This window comes from Hippocampus zosterae, chromosome 3, assembly GCF_025434085.1.
Source record: "Hippocampus zosterae strain Florida chromosome 3, ASM2543408v3, whole genome shotgun sequence".
In the NCBI taxonomy this organism is placed as follows: Eukaryota; Metazoa; Chordata; class Actinopteri; order Syngnathiformes; family Syngnathidae; genus Hippocampus; species Hippocampus zosterae.
This window is the reverse complement of record NC_067453.1, coordinates 23239902-23261106: the sequence shown is the minus strand read 5'-3', so window position 1 is coordinate 23261106 and position 21205 is coordinate 23239902. Positions and strand designations below refer to the sequence as shown.

Below are 21205 nucleotides of genomic sequence, written 5' to 3'. Positions count from 1 at the left end.
TCTCGTAGACTGGTGAGTGATGGTAGAGTACTGCTTCCCTCTAGTGGCTAAATGAGTAATAGCATTCACTAAATGAGTAATAGTATTTAGACACTAGGGGGCATCACTCACGAGTTAACAAGACATCACTCCTTTGTTTATATTGACTGATATGTCATATTTCAAATGATCCTTGCAGTTGTGGATATGTGTATTGCTTGTTCATTTCCCTGTTGTTCGAGTCAAAGGTTTTGTGACTATTGAAAAGTCATGGTGATACATTTTATGTTTCAAATCAATCAATTTGCACTCAGGAGACTTCTGTTTAAGAAAAAGCCAAGTGAATAAGCAGTTACATGTGATATACCTGTTTCAAATGAACCAAAAGACATTCTTAAGATTGTTGAAAGTAAAATAAAAGTGGAAATGTGAAACAGACTGGCTTACTAAAATTTGTTGAGCAATATTGTTGTTCAATGTAAAGAATGTCAGCCAAGGTCGGCCCCCCGACATTTTACCACATAAAATCTGGCTCCCTTGGCAAAAAGTTTGGACACCCCTGCTCTACAGTATGTGATTAGAAATGCAGGAAATATTGTCTATCGTAGCTTACTGGATCAAGTTTTATTTGATGTTGATATGACTTTTTACCCAATAAGTGTATAATGCATTGACAACGATGGACCTGATAAGGAATAAAAACACATTAAGTCCATGCTTGCGTCCTGTCGGAAGAAAAAACATCTTATCTTAAATACTCAATAAAATGATACAAATTATTTGGAAGTGTCAGGGAGCACTGACCCCGCCCACTCGATGATTGACTGAGCGCCACGTACGGTCTGTTTTAATCAGCTCGATGACATCCTGATTGACGGGTAACTGGTCCACTCAGCAGCTAGCGCGACTGCACGGTTACTATTCCATCCAATGGGATTGGCCGTGAGCGGGGCGTCACCATGGTAACCCTTTTAGGCAAGTAGGTTGATGCCACGAGCGGCTTGTATTGGTGACAGGGGAGCAGGTGACTGCTGTAAACATACACAAGCTAAGCTAACAAGAAGCTCGTTCGGGAGTCAAAAGTGCATCTGGACCTAGGTAAATATTATTGTTTTGGTCTTCGTTGATCAGAACTATGTTTTATTTTCACAATATACTGTTTTAACCTTCTTTTGGTTCCCTTTTCTCTGGCAGGATCGCCTCAAAGCCAACAGATGGTTCGTTTCTGCCTAAGCAGGGTTGGGTCTCTGCGTTTGTAGATTTAAAAAAAAAATCCATTATCAGATAGTTACAAACGATATAAAGTGGATCAGTTAAGTTGCCACAGCCCTTCACCTTTTCCACATTTTTTGTTGTGAAACAGCCTTTGTCCAAGATAAAACTTAAACAAGAAAACATTTCAAACGTCCACACTCAACACCCTCAATTAAACGACAAGGTGAAAGATGAGCTTCCGAAATGTTGAAAAAGAAGGGGGAAAAAAACAACAACTAAAAAAGCAGGTATTCTGGAAGCATGGTGTCACATATGCTACACAGTTTTGAAGTTTGGGGTTCGAATCTCAGCTATATAAGTGTGAATAAATGTGTCCAGCAATAGCTATTCGTCCAGGTAAATTCAACTCCTGGAAAAAGGCTGTATTCATTAAAAAAATGCTTTACAGCTGCGTCCTATGTGCTGTATGGCCTCATTGTTCAAATTGCACGCCATCATTTTTTTCTGTGTGTATTGGATCCCACTAATAATCTCAAAACCATACATTTCTATTTTCAAAAGTGGATGGCGATGGTACGAGGTAAAGCGTTGGACAATTGCGTACTGGTTCTGCTGAGTCTGTGGCTGTGCATCCACTCACTGCCCATTGATGTGAACAAGAGCAAAGAGAACACAACGCCCAAAGAGGATGAACTGAATGCCCCACAAAGTGTAGTGAGTCACAAAACATTTTTATTGATTACATTACGACATGATTATTTAAGATCTAATTTGATGTTCGCCAGGCAAATGTACGATTTTATTGTCAAAATGAATGGAACTTAGTGTCCTCTCGTCTTATCTGGACATGTCCGCTGGAAGCTGAATGTGTGATTTAGTGCCATCTACAGGCGAACTAACAGAATGCAATGAACTCAACTTGAATTACGTGCATTTCAAGCACAGGCACGACGACAGAGATGCACACAAAATATCCTCACAAACGACTTATAGTATTCTCTCAAATGATGCCGTGAGTTCACGAGAACCCCCTCCTTCCATCATATCACCCCCATCCTCCGACAGCTCCACTGGCTTCCTGTCAAACCTAGAATACATTCAAAGCCATCCATAACCTTGCGCCCCCCTATCTGTCAGATCTTCTTCAAATCTCCAATCCCTCTCGCTCACTCAGGTCCTCATCCTCCCTCCACCTTTTTCTACCCTCTGCCCGTCTCAGTACAATGGGGTGCAGAGCCTTCAGTCGCTCTGCCCCCAAACTCTGGAACTCACTTTCTCCCAATATTCGTAATATTGACTCTTTCCATATTCAAAACCCACCTATTCAGACTTGCCTACCCGCCTTAAATCTTTCTTTGTTTATTATTTTATCTGTGTTTTACTATTGCTCTTGATTGTACAGTGTCCTTGAGTGTTATGAAAGGCGCTTGCAAATTCATTCATCTTCCGTACCGCTTGATCCTCACTAGGGTCGCGGGGGGTGCTGGAGCCCATCCCAGCCGTCTCCGGGCAGTAGGCGGGGGACACCCTGAATCGGTTGCCAGCCAATCGCAGGGCACACATAGACAAACAACCATCCACGCTCACTCTCACACCTAGGGACAATTTAGAGTGTTCAATCAGCCTGCCATGCATATTTTTGGAATGTGGGAGGAAACCGGAGCACCCGGAGAAAACCCACGCAGGCCCGGGGAGAACATGCAAACTCCACACAGGGAGGCCGGAGCTGGAATCGAACCCGGTACCTCTGCACTGTGAAGCCGACGTGCTAACCACTGGACTGCCGGGCTGCCCGCGCTTGCAAATGTGATGTATTATTATTAGTATTATTATTCAGTTGTAGTCATAATGTTGAGGAACCACCTTCACTAAGTTTGTCTCCCTGAGGTGTCCTGAGCGGAAAGATGGCGGCCAAACATGGCAGCCTCTTGTAGCGGGGCGCGCCCAATGTAATATAATCAGTGATTTCTTCACCTACAATTACATGGGAAAAAAAATGAACATATTTTTTCCATAAATAACGATCATTGAAAATTGATACATGTTCACACACTGTCCCTTTAAAAAAATACATGAAGCATTGCCTTTGACATTTGACCCTGGATTTCCAATGGGGAGTATTTTGTTTGAAAGTAAAACCGCTTCACAGAACTACTTGTGTTGGACTTTGGAAATTCCGCTGTACATCAACAGCTACGCATGCTTTCCATTCAGTTTAACAGTAATAATGCAGTCCATTTAATTCATGCCTCAGGACACCGGGCTACACTATGACCGCTACCTCAGGGAGGTCATCGAATACCTGGAGAAAGACCCTCACTTTCGGGAGAAGTTACAAAATGCCAGCATGGAGGTAAAAATACAGAAAAAAAGTTTGTTGACTCATACGCTTGCACTACTGAACTGTTGTCCTAACTCACAGCCAGACAAACTTGCCAAAGAGTTGGACTTTGTCCACAACAATCTGCGCACCAAGCTGGATGAGCTGAAGAGGGAGGAAATGAACAGGCTGCGGATGCTCATCAAGGCCAAACACGACATGGAGCTGGGAGCTGGTAAACCTACATTATGCTGTTGTTGCGACTTACAAGCTTGTATCCCAATTAGTGTACAAGACGTGTTGCAACGTCCATGGTTTGTTGAAATATCTTTGCAGGCTGGAAAGTGGACTACCAGGCCTTGCTGAAACAATTTGAACACCTCAACCACGACAACGCGCACTCATTTGAAGTTGAGGACCTGGACCGCCTCATCAAAGCGGTACGAAGCTTGAAACAAACATTTGTACGCTGTATGTCACATATAAGATACATCGAACACCTCCCGACAGGCTACGAAAGACCTTGTACAGTTTGACAAGCAGCATCACGAAGAGTTCAAGCGCTACGAGATGATGAAGGAGCACAAGAGGCGGGAGAAGCTGAAGGCCATGTCGGAGGAGGCGCGTAAGAAAGAGGAGCAACACCACGAGGAGATGAAGAAGAAATACGCCAACCACGCCAAAGTCAACCACCCGGTAGGTCACCAGTGGAAAGAAGTGACCAAGTACACATGCCCTGTTACTGTACTTAAGTAGATTTTCAGCTAGTGAGGATTCCCAAATTCCATTCCAAATTTATAAAAAAATCGGAACTCTAACAAATCACACATATGTGTAAACCAATTGAGTTCTTCCTTGGACTTCATAGGACAATATTGCCAGTTAAACTAATCATTACGTCAACTAGCATTTAGCGTTAGCGCATGCCTAAGATGACGCCGGTGTGTCTGCGCATGCGTGTGTGTGCACGTGTACACGTGTATGTACAGCACAGGTGTCAAAGTCAAGGCCCGGGGGCCAGATCTGGCCCGCCACATCATTTTATGTGGCCCGCGAAAGAAAATCATGCGATTCAACTTGCATGATCCTTGCTAAAATCTGTACTGAAATGTCAAATTGTCATGTGGAATAAATGACGTTGAGATTTTGCAATGATTTTGTGACCCTGTGTACATTCACTTCAACAATAATGGAACAAACAACAAGAGATGATTAAACATTTGTTCGGTTTCGTAATGGCTTGCCGAGGGAAGAGATAACTCTTAAGTGGCCCGCGACAAAAACGAGTTTGACATCCCTGATGTACAGGGAAGCGAGGACCAGCTGAAGGAGGTGTGGGAGGAGTCCGACGGTCTCGAACCGGACAACTTTGATCCGAAGACCTTCTTCAAACTGCATGGTAGTCCTGACAAATTTCACACCAATAACTAAAATTTTTTTGTGGATGTTGCCAAATTTGCCTTGTATGCCCAGACAACAACGGCGATGGCTTCTTTGACGAGAATGAGCTTGAGGCCCTCTTCGTGAAAGAGGTATGACATCATGCCGTCACGGTTTTTCTGTCATCTTCTGTACACTTTAACAAATAGAGTAGACCAGAACATATTGCAAAGGCTAATATGTATTATTTTATATATTATTGCGGCCCGGTAGTCCAGTGGTTAGCACGTCGGCTTCACAGTGCAGAGGTACCGGGTTCGATTCCAGCTCCGGCCTCCCTGTGTGGAGTTTGCATGTTCTCCCCGGGCCTGCTTGGGTTTATCCCGGGTGCTCCGGTTTCCTCCCACATTCCAAAACCACGCATGGCAGGCTGATTGGACGCTCTAAATTGTCCCTAGGTGTGAGCGCGGATGGTTGTTCGTCTCTGTGTGCCCTGCGATTGGCTGGCAACTGATTCAGGGTGTCCCCCGCCTACTGCCCGAAGACTGTTGGGATAGGCTCCAGCGCCTCCCGCGACTCTAGTGAGGATCAAGCGGTTCGGAGAATGGATGGATGGATAGTTGTACTGACTTTTGTTTTTCTCTTTTCAGTTCTTTTTTCAAACGCATCTTTTGCCTATGTATAACAGTATTTTTTTTTTGGGGTGGGGGTCGTGCTATCGTTGGTTTACTCTGGGCCGAGTGAATATTGTCTGTTCTCTCTTCAAGCTTGAGAAGGTGTACAAGGTGTACAACAACGAAGAAGACGACATGATGGCGATGGAAGAGGAGAGGCGGCGCATGAGAGAGCACGTCATGGCTGAGGTGGTATGATTCATAATTCAGATGCACAGTGCATCTGCAAAGTATTTATAGCGCTTCGCTTCTCCACATTTTGTTATGTTACAGCCTTATGCCAAAATGTAGACAATACGCCCCCTCTCCCCCCCAAAAAAGAAAAAGCAAATCAATTTTGGAATAAGGCTGTAATGTAATCAAGGGTCGAAACAGGAGTGACCGTTCATGATGTGTTCAGGTGGACACCAACAAAGACAGACTGGTGTCACTCGCCGAGTTCCTGGCGGCCACGAAGAACCCGCAGTTCCGCCAAAATGACGAGTGGGAGGTAAGAATTCCTTCACTGAGCCAATCAGAAGCCACCTTGATTCAATGCAGCTGTTCACAAATTTTTGACACGAAGGAGGACCACCTACGAAAAAAAAATCCCAAAGCTCTCCATGTAACACCATTTTGAACAACATTATTATTAGTATTATGATGTTTGAGGGAAACCAACCCCGGTACTGCTGATTTCCTCACACCATGATTGAATTACATGTCGGACTTTGAGAATCACTAAACTGTTGCGTGGCTTCCAGACTTTGGAGCAGCAAAACTCCCCCTACACCGAGGAGGAGCTAGTGATGTTCGAACAGCAGCTGGCCAAGGACAGCAAAATGATCGTGGAACAAGTGGCAGAGCTGCAGAAGCAGCGCGAGAATCTTCAAAATAAGCAAGACTTACTCGATATTCAGAAGCGCAGCATTCAGCAGGTCCTTAAATAGCACAAACCCCCCACCACCCAGTCATGGGACGCCACCCGCCTTCACCTTTGATTCAGTCAGATTTTTTTTTTCCTTTCTCTATTTAAGGCCACGAGTGAACTGGAGAAGAGAAAAGTCCAATCCAAGTCAGACGTCAAATGTGAGTAAAGTGTGGATGGGGGTTGTTGCTAAATACAGAAAAATTGTAAGCAATTGAACCACCCCCAAAAAAGGTTTGTATTATGAGATGGCGCAAAGGAACTACTTTAGTCTTAATCAGGGGTCACCAACTCCAGCCTTTGAGGGCTGGCAACATGTAAAACATGCAGGCTAGGGGCCCTCGAGAACCGGAGTTGGTGACCCTGGGTATGAATGAACCTCCTCAAATCAGTTCTTGGAGTTTCCATGCCACCAGGCGGTGTCGATGCAACACTGTTACTGTTTTGTCCTAAACAGATTCATTGAGTTTTTTTTTTGTTAGGGGAGGAATCAATCCTGTTGTTTTTTTTCTTTTTTTTTTTTTTTTTTGCTCATGCAAAAGCCATATCGAATATAAAAGTATTGCTTAGATGCCATCTCTATGCCACGAGACTATGTTGAAGTGAGGGAGAGGAGCTTCATCAGTTGTACAGGCCCCCTGTCTAATAGAAATGATCCCAAGTTTTGGCATCAATCAAAAATTCTAAACCCTTGAATTACTTGCGGATTTCCACTTTTATCGTAGCACAACAGCGAGGCAACATAAATTTAATTCTCAAACTTATATCTCACAAGATTATCCTATAAAAAAACAAATGGCTTACATATGATTTTTTCACACACCAGTAAAAATACAAATTTCTACTTTTTTGTTAGCTTTTTTTTTTAATTGTGTTTTGGACTCAGTGACGCGTAGATACTCTAATTTTAGCATTGAATGAGTTATTAAGTTCCACAACCTGCAAAAGCGATCTGTACCTTTCTTAGCATCATCTTGAGAAGTTTACCAACCTGCGGGAATCATGTTATATTTGATGTTTTTTGCGGGTTTTTATTGCAGAGTCCGGAGCCGCGGGAGCTGGAGGAAAACGGGCGTTAACCAGACACCTGTTGCAAATGACACTCTTGACGGGTCCTATCAGGGAGCGCGCCTTTTTTTGCATTTCAACCTTCTGTCTTGTCTACTTTTGTTTGTTTGCAATACCACTGGATAAAAGTTGGGCTGCAAAGCTTTGGAAAGTTCCTCGTGCATTTCCATGGGTATTTAAGGTGGGGAAACTGAACTTTTATCGTATTTAAATATATCCAATTTCAATATTAGGAGTCAACCTTTAATTAAATTCTTGGTTTATTCCCTGAAGTTGGAAGTTTCCAACTTTGAGAATTCCTGAAGTTTTGCAACTCGAGATGAAAGCGTTTCTTGACCGTGCAAATTGTTGCCCTTGAAACTTAAGGAAAAATGATTCATAGTATTTATAAATTAATTTATTTTTATCTACAACTACTTTTGTCACGAGAACCACATTCTTGAAGATGTTTAATTTTTTATGTCATTTTATTTATTGAATTTGCTAATTGGATTTTTTGAATGATTCCTTCTCCATTTTGTCATGCACGTATGCGTCTGTACTTCCTGAGTCCCAACATCATACATTTCGTTACGAGTGGCAATACAGCAAATCAGGTGGCAAATTTACAGTGTGTCTAATACTTTTTCTTGATTATTTATTCATTTATTTTGTGTGATGTTTGCAGTGATAGCATGTAACAATAACCATAGAACCAGAAATTTACTGTGACACAGAAAAGGGGCTTGCTGCTAAGTACAACAAAAAGCATGAATTAGAAATGAATTCTACCAATCAGATGCGAATAAAAATAAACAGTTTTTTAACATGAGGCGACCGTATGGCTGAGCTTTTGCCGTCTCGTGAGTCTGTCAGAAGGGGTAAGCAGTTGTAGTAGACAACTTTTTTTTTTTTTTTTACAAAGTATTTAAGAATGTTAAAGTGGTTCGTTCTGATAATTGAAAATATTTTCCAAATAATTGCACTACATTGCTAAATATGTTACCATACAACTAGTTGTCTCCTTTTAAGGGGGAAAAAATATGCACTTGAGAATAACTTCTAATAAAAGTCATCCATGAGAGGAAAAAAAGTCAAATAATTTAATGAAAAGTTTTTTTGGGGGCAGGGGGTACACTTTTGTATACCGGTACACAGTATTTATATTTTTCAATAAATTGGGTTTTTAGTTAAAGTCATTATTGATAGCATCACTGTGTGCATTGTTACAATTAAAATTACTTTTTAAAAGCATTTTGACTAGTTTTTTAAGCATTCTTTTCTTTAATGATTGGGTAATTCTCATTACATGAGAATAATTTTATGGTTAAAAAAATGTTTCACCATATATATTTTAAGCATTTCCCTTGAATGAAAGAATTGATCATTCAACTCAAATTCATTGTAAATATTAAGAACTATTAATTAGTATAACTGAGGAGGAATTATTTTGGTTTAATGAGACATATTGCACATTTTGCATACCAAATCTGTGGGGGCGGGGTGTTGTTTGTTTTTTGTGATCGTCAAGTGAATGAAGCTGCTCGTCAGCAGTGTGGGTGCCTTCATGTCCGCCCGTAGGAGTTTTTGAAGCGCTCGATGAGGTAGGCGCCCGCTTGCACCGGAGGGTACAAGCTGGATCCGTCGATACAGCTGACCACGGCCTCGTCGTCGGGCTGAACAAAGAAAGCCAGAGACTGGCGGGTGCTGCTGCAATCGCCGGCCGGGGGGGAGTAAAACTCTGTGGAGCTGATGGACACATATGAATGACAAGCTTTGGATGGTCTCTTGATGCACACCCTCAGATTAAACTATCACAATGAAGGTGCTGCATTAGTTCTGGTCATTTAAAAATATACAAAACCAAAAACAAATAAGCCTTTTGGGAATTTTATTCTAATTTGTACATGTCAGTGTATTATGCCCATCGGGATGGCAGGGCTAAAACATTAAGCAACCTTCCCGAAAGACTCATGAAAAGGAGACACTAGAAATAAAAGTTGTACAGCCGTGAAAGCCCAGAGATGGGAAAACACCTAGTTATGATGGATAACACATTAAAAAAAATATGGATAACATCTCCAAGTTTGTTGATATTGAAGTTTTCAATCCTTGTTTTGAAAGTGCTCACCACAGAGACAAAATGGTCGCTGGTCCAACGCTGCATCAGGTCGGCGATGTTGACGAGAACGGCTGCGGGCACGGAAGGAGCGCAGATGAACTCGCCGGAACGACGGCGCACCTGAACAAATAAACACACACGTTCGGGAATGACGTTTAGACTCCATCATCGTCATTTTTGCTTGCATACTTGAAGGCCCTCAGCATTCTGGAAAAGCAAAGTGATGCTCCCGTAGTCGGAATGCTCTCCGCATCGCAGCTGACCCTCCTTGGCTTGCTCGCTGTTCACCGGCGGGTAGTAGAGCGAACGTAGCGTCGTACCGTTTTTATCAGCTACAACGAGGCACAAAATTTCAGTAGAAGAGCATTTTCCAGCCTTCACATTATTACGACATAAAATCTTGTCAATACAAAATACATAATTGTATTGTATTGTACTGTAAGAGCAAAGCAGGTTTCGTGGCTAAATCTGAAAAGAAGTGTGACTTAGTGCATCGTACTTCCAATCAGGCGGTGTGCGCTCAGGAAGATATCGGGGTCCACATCCAGACTGAGGGCCATCAGCCTCAAAATGCGCAGGCTCAGCTCTTTGCAGCGGTGGAAAAAAGCCGTCTGGGTCTCCTGGAATCCCAGAGCAGCCTCGGATGAGGGCCATTTCTACAGAGGAACACAAATCACAATGAGTCACTAATTTTATTGGAGATTGGAGTCTGTCTGCCAAGCTGATGCAGGGGTTGTACTTTCAATCTGAAGAAAAGGCTTACTATGTCAGGCTGCAGTGATGACAGGTTAAACGCCTCTTTTAGATCTCCCGGTTTTTGTGGATCTAATCTGAATGTGTACAAATACAGAATTCAAAAACAAATACTCGTTGGTTAAAAGGAGATTTTAAAAAGTCATGTAGTCATGCACTTGGTCTACCTAAATGGGTGGGGAAGAGGGGTGCTTTTCGCTAATGGTGCTTTTCCATGAATTCGGCTTCCACACCGGGACGGCCTTGATTGGCTCACGAGTGGTGGTTGTCTCGCTGGCTTAATCTCAGAAATGTGTCTATTGTGTTACCCGACTGGGCTTCTGTTGAAAAGTAAATTATCCCCCCCCCCTCACTCAAAAAAAGAAAAACACCTTTCGGTCTCCAGGGATACCCAGCCGTGGTTGGGACTGTTCGGGAAGGATTTCCTGCTGAACGGCCGCTTGAGCTGATCTGGTTGCAAGAAGAACCTTCTGGAAACATCCATGACATTATCAACCTGCATGGAAATGCAGAACAATATGTTCTGAATTTGGAATGATATGCAGGAGAAATGTTGTTCCTCAATAATATTTTAGAAATGGGTACATTTATTTTCATTTTTTTTAAATATGCAAAATTGAGTTATTGCATCTAATGTTGAGTTCTTGTTGAGCAATATTGTGCCGTCCTTGAATGATATGCATTTTTTTAATGCGCCTTTTGCACTGGGGGGGGGGGGGGGGAGATTGACAGAATGTTATTTTGTTGTTTGGTTCAAACCCTCTGCTTACCGACAACAACAATTTGTGTTCATTCTCACCTCCGCCTGCGTGATGCCAGTATTCTTCAAGAAGACGAAGCCCACGTCCGTAAAAGCCACTTTTAACTCTCTGCAGAGTTGGTGAAGGTTTGCACTGGAAATATGCTCGACGCTGAGGCTGGCCACGCTAAAGTCGACCAACGGAATGCTCATCGTTTCGAGTTAAAACGTCTAAAAACAAACAAACAAAAATATTAAAGGAAAAAAACAAACTAAAAGCAGCAGAGTATAGCTCGAAATAAAGACACATGGGTATGTGGCAAGCACGATTATTTGGTAAATTTGCTGTCACGTGATCACTCCTGTCCAATCAGAGAGGCGGGGTGTGGCGTGATTGCTGTCGGATCACCTGCAAAACTCGTGACGTGGACGCGATACAAGCACACATCTTAACATTTTTACGAATACAAACAAGAATATCGAGCTCGAGGGAGAAAGAGTGGAGCGTTTTCCACATACAGTCAAACTCAAGCGAGAAATTGGACTGAACGATTTTGGAAAAAAATCTTTTCCCTCCCGTAATACTGCGATTGAGATTTAATCCGTGATTTTCTGATTTCTTATTTCAGCAAACACATTTAATTTAATACATTTAATAGATTAATCTCCGACAATATCAGATTTTGTTTTGCTCTCATGAGTTCAAGGCAAATTATGTTTTTTCGGGAGAGAGCGAGACAAGAGAGAGAGAGAGAAAGAGAGAGAGAGAATGCCCATTGACCGAACAAGATTGATCGTTTTTTTTCCACTTGTAGCCTTTGCAACATGAAAATTGCATTCGACTACATTGCGATGTCGGTTCGAATTTGGCTAATTGTTCAGCCCTGAGAAACATGCCCTTTTAGGATCTGGGGACACAATTACACTGACTCAAAAAATTGCACAAATTCCTAAGAATGCTTTCCAAAAAACAGCAGACCTTCATGTCTATATTAGTTTTTTTTCTCTCTTTCCAATAACTGTCATTCATCCACTTTTCCTCACAATTTAATTTCATTCAATGATTCTCTCAAGATTCTTTTTGTTTGTTTTCAACATCTATTTGCTTTAATACATTCAATGTTAGGTAACGCCAAATCAAACTTCAGTGACAAATTTTTCATTCAGGATTCTTCCCGGCATTAATGTATTGTGCAATACAGTATATGTGGGATACAATACAATACAATACATGCTGATTTATATAGCGCTTTAACAACAGCAGCAGCTGTAACAAAGCACTTAACAAAACAGTTAACATAAAGTAAAATAATAAACACAACACATATGGTACAAATTAAACTGTTGTGTATTTCCAATGTCATCTGTATTTTGGCATTCATCTCTAATTGGTCAACAAAGGGGCACATAACATATTGCTGTTGTGGAAGCACGATATACCGGTAAAAAAAAGATGTATTGTCTTGCATTGTTCAATTATAATAATTTTGTAGAGCCGTGATGGCCGCATCAACCCAGCCTTCTGGGTGGCGCACCCTTTTTACTCATAAATTGCACAAATTCCATGGAACCATTTCTAAATGACAAGGAAGCTAAATCATACATGTTATTTTTATTATTTTGCTCACTCTTGCCAATAAGTTTCATCCATTTCCTGTCAACATGCAAATATATCCCTGCTTCCATTTGAAAAAAAAATCATTTTTTAAATGTATTTTGTAAGGGGGGTTGTTTTGTATTGACCACATAGTTGCTTTCATCACTTTCGACTTCTGTCATTGTTGAGGGAAGAACCAACCAACCTCCAATGAGAAATGTGCCATTTAATATTTTTTTCCCAGTAATGAAACATTATCCATTATATGTGGGATGATTTGAGTAAAACAAGTTTAACATGACAGAATATGTTGCATCATAGTATCAAATTCAGCGTTGAATGGATGAATTCAAAAATTCCATATAGAATAGTTTCAAAAAGCCTTTTTTTTTGTTTTTTGGTCTCACCTGCCAATAATTTTCAGTTTATAGAATGGATGCAAATTTATTCAATGCTTCCATTGAACATATTCCATATGTTTGAGTATGTATTTAGGACTTTGTCAGGAAGAATCACGAAGAAACATCCGGTCATAGCTTTCTTTGATTGCTCCCGGTTTTAATTTCATTACAAGCTTGAATCTGAGACAACCCCCCCGCCCACCTCCCAAAATTATCTCACAATCTTTATAGGGCACCAAATCTGTCTACCCAGTAATAATTGGATTGGTGTAGTCTGTGTGGGGATATTCAATGCAAAATTGCAGCACTAAATCACAGAGCATGCAAGAGGCGTGGCCTCAAAAGTTTGCCCGGAGGGTGGGGAGGACGGCCCATTGTTGGCGGCAGATTCAACTAACTCCTCGCATGGTGGGATGCCTCCACGTGGCGCGAGGGGGAACGCCGGGGGACTCGAGCCCCTGCTGCGGCTGAATACCTACCAGCTGACGGGGAAGGAGGAGGGACCTCACCGGAAGGAGAGACACCTGATGCTCGCCCCGTCGGAACGGAGGGAAGTGGGAGTAGCCGCCCCACAACTCTCCTTAAATAAAAGTCAGGCGAGGGCCCTTTTAGGACCCGCACGTGGCGCGACGAGGTGGGAAAAAGGTTCCCCAGGGGGCGAGTTGGGGATGGTAAGAAGGAAGCGCAAGCAAGGCAGGATGGACCAAAGACATGTGGGAGGGTGGGTGAAAGACAGACTGGTGGGGATTCACCCCCATCCAGGCCCTGAAAGCAAGAGGGGAGCAAGGAGCAGAAACAATAAAAGAAGAGAGAGGAATGAAAGAAGGGGAGAGAGGAGGAGAGGAAGGGCGGGACGGGAAGGGGGAAACAGAACTGAGGCTCGGGACAAGAACGGTGAACGAGTGATAGTCACATGGAATGTGAGGAGATTGAGTGTGAGAGAAACATTTAGAAAGCGGTTGAGGAGAGTAGCAGAAAGAGTCAACAAAGAAAACTGGGAAGTGGTGCTGATGACGGAACTAAAGGCAGATGAAGCCGGGGTGGTGTGGTTGGGTGAGGAGGATGAACAGGTAGTGCTTGTTCATGGGAGGAAAGCCGGAGTGATGCTGAGGGGAACGGCATTGAGGACGTGGATAGAGGGAGGACAGCAGAAGTGGCTGGGAGAGAGAGTGGTGGCGGTGGTGCTGGGAGGGCTCAGGTTGGTATCGGTCTACCAACCGAGCTGGGGAACGGATGAACGAGAGATGGAGAGATGCCGACGAGATATGGGGAGTCAGGTGGGAATGGGAGGGAGGGAAAGACTGATAATTGGAGGAGACTTCAATGCAAGTGTGGGAACGAATGTGAAGATAGGAGGAGTGTGTGGGGGGCATGGGTTGGGGAGGATGAATGAAGCCGGAAGGGATTTAATAGAATGGTGTCAGGAGCACGATCTGGCATATGTTAACAGCTATAGGAGGTTTAGAAGGAGGGGGACGTGACGACACATGGCAAGCGGGAAATGGTATGAGTTGGATGGATTTCTGGTGAAAAGGAATGAGAGACCCCGCATGGTGAAAAGGATGTGGACTATGAGTGAGTATGAATTGTCAGACCATAGACCGGTGTGTATGAAGGTGAATGGGGAGTGGAAGAGATGGTGGACAGAAGAGAGGACCCAAAGGAGAACGGTGCAGGCGAAGTGGGAGGTGTTGAAAGTGGAGGAGAAGAAAAGAGAATATGAGGAGTTGAACAAGGAAGGACTGGGAAAGGAGAGTGGGTGGACGGAGCTGGCGAACATAATGGTGGAAACAGCAGTGGAGGTATGTGGAAGGGAGAGAAGAGAAATATCCAATCCTTGGACGGTAGGGAGAGAGGAGGAGATAGAAGAGGTGAAGAAGAGGATAGGGGAGAGGGTAGACAGAAGGAATAAGAAATTGGAGACACTGAATGCGAGGAGAAGGTTGAGAGTGAGGGGAGGAGGGAGAGGAGTGGGGGAGATGGAAGAAGAACTCTCCAGACTAAAAGCGGAAGTGAAGGAAACACGAAAGGAAGTGAAGAAGTTGCTGAGGAGGCTGGAAAGAGACTGGTGGGAAGGAGTGATTGAGGACTGTCAGGAAGCATGTTCTAGAGGAAGGATTGGCGACATGTACAAATGTTTGAGGAAGTTGGGAAAAAGGGATAAACCGGCCGCTCGGAGCACGACGGTGACGACAGAGGAGTTCAGGGAGCATTTTGAAAGCGTGTCGAGGGAGAGGTACGAGGAAGAACCAAGAGTGATAGAAGAGGCAGTTCAAGGAGCAGTAGATCTCAGGGACGATAGTAGGGCGAGCGAAGCAAACGAGATCATGAATGAGGTGCCTGAGAGGGAAGAAATCATGGAGGCTATGGGGGAGATACGGGAGTCAGCACCGGGAGAGGATGGGGTGAGAATAGGATTTATACGGAGCACGTGTGAGGAAGTGAGAGAAAGAGTGATTAAGATAGTGAGGCAGATGTTTGAGCAGAGGGCGGACCGGTGGGAGGGAAGTGTAAAAGTGGGACTGATGGTACCGATACATAAGAAGGGGGACAGGAATGACAGAAACAACTACAGAGGAGTGTGCCTGCTGAGTATAGGCAGCAGGGTGTTAGGGAGAATGTTAGCGAAGCGACCGAGTTGGTGGGCCGAACACCAACTGGGGCTCCTTGACGAAAACCAAGCGGGCTTTAGGAAAGGGAGGTCCACAGCAGATGTAACGCAAATGATGGTACGCATACAGGAGGATGTAGAAGATTGTAAGAAGAGAGTGACCCAGGAAGGGGTAAGGGACACGAATGACAACGACTGGCCATGTGCAAGACTGTTAGATTTGAAAAAGGCGTATCCAAGAGTGAGCAAACCAGCGCTATGGATGTTGCTTGAAAGGTACGGGTTGAAAGGCAGATGTCTAGACACCATTATGGACCTGCATGAGACGACAGAGTATAAGGTGAGGGGAAGGGAGGGAGTGAGTGGAGGATGGATGCCAGCGAGAGGGCTGCGAGAAGGATGCTCTACATCACCGATCCTCTTTAACATCTACCATAAGGCGGTGATGAGGCAGGCACTAGCGGCGAGGAATCAAGATAACAGGGAAAAAAATGGTGGTGTGGAGGTGGATACCAGGAGGGTCATTCGCAGGTGAACATGGCTGGGAGAGAGGGAGCTCGGAAACAAAGGAAGTGAGGGTATCGAGCGCCTTGTTTGCTAAGAGGTGGCAAGGGAGAGTAGTAGAGGCGTGTGTGGAGAGCAGCTTGCTGTATGACTGTCAGGTAAGAACATGGATGAAGAAGGATGTGGGGAAACTACAGAAGTGGATGGATAGGTGCTACAGGTATGTGTGGAGTGATAGGAACGGAGAACCACTGAGGCAAATGCAAGAAAGAGGAGTGAATATGTATGATGTAAGGAAAATGTTGGGAGTAAAATCCATCGAGTGGAAAATCGAGAGGCGAGTGTTGCAGAGAATTGGACATGTGATGCGTATGGGAAATGAAAGACTAACAAAAGCTATGGTATTGGGATGGTGGGAGGAACTGGAAGGAAGAGGGAAGAGGATGGGGCGCAAAAGGAAAACGGTGTTGTACTGGAAGAGAGTGATGAGGAATGCAGGAATGGACTGGACGGAGGTGGAAAGATTGACAAGTGACAGGGAAGGATGGAAGCGGAGAGTGAGAGAGCGAATGGATCACCTGTATAAATGGGAAAATCAGAAAGGTCACAGATATGAGGCGGGAAGGAACGAGGAAAGGCTGGAAAGGAATGTGAGGAGGGTGAATGATGGGTTGGTTTGTCGGTATGACGGGTGCGGAAAAGTGTGCAGGAGTAGAGCGGGTCTAACCATGCACGAGAAACGCATACACCGCAGGAACGAGGAACAGGTGGAGTTTGAGTGCGAGAAGTGTGGAAGGAGGTTTGCGTCAAAAGGTAATAAAATGAGTCACCAAAGGAGTTGCACGGGAGGTGCGTATGAGGAGAAGGGAGAAAGGAGACAGTGTGGTGGGTGTGAAAGGTGGGTGACGAAAGCAAACTATGCCAGACACGTGAGAGGGTGTGAAAGAGTCTGCAGAGAGTATGAGGTGGAGAGGGAAGGAGGGAGAAGGGAGGGAGTGGGCGTGGAGGGAGGGCAAGGGGGGGGGGGGGGCGAAGGGCGAATGGGGAGGGTGGGCGCGGAGGGAGAAGGGTAGCTTGCGGGAGGTGTGCGAAGGAAATGTTGGCGGGGAACCTTGCGAGACACCAACGGGATTCGTGCCGGGTGTGGGACCCGGGAGGGGGGGCAAGTCCCTGACGGGGGCCGATTGCCCAGGATCGGATCGGATTCAACTAACTTCTCATTATGTTGGTCTTGCGGCAGTAAAGCAAATGAAGCTGCTTGTTGGTGGCACGGTGCGCGGGGTGTGGGGGTGCATTACGTCCGCACATAGGAGTTGTATTCGCGTTCCTTGACGTAGGCGCTCGGCCGCAACGGAGGGTACTTGTCGGATCCGTCGATGCAGCTGACCACGGCATCGTTGTCGGGGTGGAGAAAGAAACCCAGAGACTGGCGGGTGCTACTGCAGTCACCGGCCGGGGGGAGTAAAACTCTGTGGGGCTGATGGACACAAATGCCAAGCTTTGGATGATCACATGATGTGTCCGCCGCCACCCTGGTTCCCACCTATTTTCTCACAGCATTTTTGCCAAAGTTCCAGTTATTTGAAGAAATACTTTAAAGAAGTCAAAAGGCAGGGTAAATATTTGCACTTGGACGAAAACAAATATCATCATGACTGCAGCCATCTATAACTGCCGGGGGTCTTGAGTATGGAAGCAAAAACAAATTAGAAAAGCCTTTCGGGAATTGGATTCTAATTTGTACGCATCAGAGTATTGTGGCCATCACGATGACAGGGCTAACATATTAAACAAAATACGGATAACATCTTAAAGTTGGTTGATATTTCACTTTTCTGTTATTTTGAAAGCGCTCACCACAGAGACCAAATGGTCGCTGGTCCAACGCTGCATCATGTCGGCGACGATGACGAGAACGGTTCCGGGCACGCAAGGAACGTAGACGAACTCGCGGGAACGATGGCGAACCTGAACACACACGCATGCATGCACGCACGCACACGTTTGGTAATGACATTTAGATGCCATCATCATCATCATTTTTTTTTTGCTTGCATACTTGAAGGCCCTCAGCATTCTGGAAAAGCAAAGTGATGCTCCCCCAGTCGGAATGCTCTCCGCATCGCAGCTGACCCTCCTTGGCTTGCTCGCTGTTCACCGGCGGGTAGTAGGACGAACGTAGCGTCGTGCAGTTCTCTTCGGCTATGACGAGACACAACGAGGAACCGTTTGAAACAACTGTAGAACAGTTTTTACATTATTTATATTATGAATACATAATTTCCTGTAAGAGCAAAGCAGGTTTCGTGGCTAAATCTGAAAAGAAGTGTGACTTAGTGCATCGTACTTCCAATCAGGCGGTGTGCGCTCAGGAAGATATCGGGGTCCACATCCAGACTGAGGGCCATCAGCCTCAAAATGCGCAGGCTCAGCTCTTTGCAGCGGTGGAAAAATGTTTTCTGGGTCTCCTGGAATCCCGGGGCCGCCTCAGATGAGGGCCATTTCTATAGAGGAACACAAATCCCAACGAGTTACCTTCTTTTTTTTTTTTTTGCGAATGCATTCATCGCTGAGCTGATGCGAGCGACTCAAAAAAAAAAAAGAAAAAAAAGAAGCTTGTGCTTTCAATCCGTCACACAGAATAAAATGCTTACTATGTCAGGATGCAGTGAAGTCAGATTAAACACCTCTTTTAGATCTCCCGGTTTTTCTGGATGAAACCTGAATGTGTACGAAAGCAGAATTTGAAATAAATCGTACTCGTTGGTTCAAAGGAGACAAAAAAAAAATTTGTGTACTCATGCACTTGGTTTACCCAATTTGTACAAAATCTTGTGACAGTGGAACCTTGATTTAACGTAATAATAAGGATTAGGGGTCGTCCGCTGGGTACGATTGTCCTTCCTATTGAAGTACTTTTTTTCATTGCCTAAAAACACTCAGTAGAGTACAATCCATCATCCACTTTCCGATCCGCTTTATCCTCACAAGGGTCGCGGGGTTGCTGGAGCCTATCCCAGCCGTCTTCGGGCAGTAGGCGGGGGACACCCTGAATCGGTTGCCAGCCAATCGCTGGGCACACAGAGACGAACAACCATCCGCATTCACACTCACGTCTACAATTTTGAGTGTTCAATCAGCCTGCCAGACATGTTTTTGGAATGTGGGAGGAAACTGGAGCACCCGGAGAAAACCCACGCAAGCACGGGGAGAACATGCAAACTCCACATAGGAAGGCCGGAGCCGGGATCGAACCCACGATATCTGCACTGTGAGCTTGACGCGCTAATCACTGGCTCACCGGGCCTGAGACGCTCACCCCTACCGAGATGTACACAATGCTGTCAGCCTACTCTAGTCTACCATCTATCTGTGACCCAGAAGTATGCGTACCAGTCTCTGTTTGTTAATTGTGCCACAGCATCCGTAAAGAGCAGCAAATTGCGGAACTCACAGACTTCGGCGGCGACTGTACAAATGGCCGTTCAAAGCGGACCGGACACAAAATAATACCTTTCAGTTTCCATGGCTGCCCAGCCGTGGTAGGGATTGACTGAGAAGGATTTCCTCACGAACAACCTCTTGAGCTGATCTGGCTGCAGGAAGAACCTTCTAGAAGCATCCATCACTTGATCCACCTGCATGGACATGCAGAACTTTTGCTTGTTTTCCCTTTTTACAATCCGTTTTAATATTTGCACTAAAAAGTAGAGATATAAAAATAAATAAATAAACAAGGACAAGTACACAACAAATATGACAATACAGAACGCCGTTGAGCGCTAAATTTGCAACACAATCCAGGTTTTAAACATACATAAGAGGGCAGTTTAGTGGCCTCATTCACCGTGTACATGAAACGAGCTTTAGAGGCAATTATCAATTATTTGTACGTAGCGCAGGGATGGAGAAATGGTACACCGGCAGGACATGAGTGGCCCTTGATTCACTTTCCTAAAAAAGTTCCCCCCCCCCAAACCCAAACAAATCTTCAAAAAAACTGATTGGCATTCTAAGTTTCCACAAAAAAAAGATGAAAAAAATCCCCAAAATGAAAAAAAATAAAATTAGAATATACGAATCTGAGGGTGCCCATACTGCAAATACGATTGGTCAACAATAGTTTTGACTCCTTTTATATGTTGCAGGTCACCACAAACCACAAATCAGTGAGTTTATTTTTGTGGGAAGAAAAAGATAAAAATGAGTTCTTCCACTGAATGTTGCTTTCTCGTTCGGCAGTTGTGTGCCGTCCCTCAATGTCAATTTTGACCTTTGCACTGGAGAAGAAAAAAAAACAACAGGATGAGATTACTTTGTTGTTTGCTTTCAACCATTTTTCTTGGGTTATGATAGCGCATTAGCAAGATATAAGTTTCAATATTTGACTGAAATCTTTTACAGCATATAAACAACCACAAAATATAATAGCGGACCTGGAATGCCAATTCAGTTTCGCCTCACCTTTTTTTAAAATTATTACTTTTGAAAGCTTTTGTTAAATTGTTAATTGTTATCATTTTATATTTAAGCATTATAAATAAAAAAGAGAGAGCTGTGTTCAACAAAGTCGTCCTCTCCTTTTTGCCCATTCTAAACGTAGAGCAATCCATCCAAAACCTACGAAGCCCTCAACTTACACTTTTATTGTTGTTATTACAATTAATGTTTCTACCGAGTCTCACCTCCTCCTGCGTGATGCCAGTGTTCTTCAAAAAGACGAAGCCCAGTTCCATAAAAGCTACTTTTAACTCTCTGCTCAGTTGGTGAAGGTTTGCACTGGAAATATCCTCGACGCTGAGGCTAGCCATGCTAAAGTCGACCACCGGGATGCTCATCGTTTCGAATTAAAACGACAAAAACAACAAAAAATGAACAGGTTAAAAAAAACTAACCCAAAAAGAGCGTGGCACAAAACTAAGACGCTCGGTGACGTGTTACGCACCGTTGTTTGGG

The 21205-nt window shown here is 44.2% G+C and overlaps 3 protein-coding genes and 1 long non-coding RNA gene across 6 annotated transcripts; 2 read left to right on the top strand and 2 right to left on the bottom strand.

Moving 5' to 3' along the window:
- The first annotated feature begins 960 nt into the window (after positions 1–960).
- On the top strand, positions 961–8151 carry LOC127597492 (nucleobindin-2-like). 3 transcript variants are annotated; one of them, XM_052060563.1, is made up of 14 exons: positions 961–1077; positions 1174–1196; positions 1756–1908; positions 3449–3547; positions 3617–3749; positions 3851–3954; positions 4025–4210; positions 4823–4913; positions 4988–5046; positions 5662–5757; positions 5969–6058; positions 6312–6485; positions 6585–6636; positions 7516–8151. In XM_052060563.1, coding segments are annotated over exons 2-14 (1242 nt in total). In that variant the 5' UTR covers positions 961–1077; positions 1174–1193; the 3' UTR covers positions 7518–8151. The 3 variants fall into 3 exon arrangements, with proteins under 3 accessions (XP_051916523.1, XP_051916522.1, XP_051916524.1); XM_052060562.1 differs by having other exon boundaries at positions 962–1077; positions 1174–1481; XM_052060564.1 differs by lacking the exon at positions 1174–1196 and having other exon boundaries at positions 977–1077.
- An 877-nt stretch (positions 8152–9028) lies between these two features.
- On the bottom strand, positions 9029–11472 carry LOC127597497 (uncharacterized). Its single transcript, XM_052060570.1, is given in 8 exon segments — positions 9029–9252; positions 9254–9271; positions 9654–9764; positions 9834–9976; positions 10144–10300; positions 10408–10474; positions 10769–10893; positions 11197–11472. Coding segments are annotated over 8 exon segments (939 nt in total). The 5' UTR covers positions 11350–11472; the 3' UTR covers positions 9029–9087.
- Positions 11195–21121, top strand: LOC127597513 (uncharacterized). Its single transcript, XR_007961665.1, has 2 exons — positions 11195–11283; positions 21022–21121. It is a non-coding gene; the product is annotated as an uncharacterized LOC127597513 (long non-coding RNA).
- Positions 12942–21175, bottom strand: LOC127597496 (uncharacterized). The gene is made up of 8 exons (XM_052060568.1): positions 20935–21175; positions 19763–19887; positions 18904–18970; positions 18597–18753; positions 18309–18451; positions 18107–18217; positions 17442–17726; positions 12942–13510 (listed from the first exon to the last, which is right to left on the bottom strand). Exons 1-7 carry the CDS (start codon positions 21085–21087, stop codon positions 17544–17546), a joined length of 939 nt encoding a protein of 312 aa, XP_051916528.1. The 5' UTR covers positions 21088–21175; the 3' UTR covers positions 12942–13510; positions 17442–17543.
- Between the last annotated feature and the right edge of the window lie 30 nt (positions 21176–21205).

Coding starts and splice junctions, on each gene's coding strand:
- LOC127597492 (XM_052060562.1), top strand. CDS start 1,425: ATGAGCTTCCGAAATGTTGAAAAAGAAGGGGGAAAAAAACAACAACTA. Junction 4,914..4,987: donor GACCTTCTTCAAACTGCATG/GTAGTCCTGACA, acceptor TTGTATGCCCAG/ACAACAACGGCGATGGCTTC. Junction 6,059..6,311: donor GCCAAAATGACGAGTGGGAG/GTAAGAATTCCT, acceptor CGTGGCTTCCAG/ACTTTGGAGCAGCAAAACTC.
- LOC127597496 (XM_052060568.1), bottom strand. CDS start 21,087: ATGAGCATCCCGGTGGTCGACTTTAGCATGGCTAGCCTCAGCGTCGAG. Junction 18,754..18,903: donor CTTCACTGCATCCTGACATA/GTAAGCATTTTA, acceptor GTTCCTCTATAG/AAATGGCCCTCATCTGAGGC. Junction 17,727..18,106: donor GCGACCATTTGGTCTCTGTG/GTGAGCGCTTTC, acceptor TGTGTCCATCAG/CCCCACAGAGTTTTACTCCC.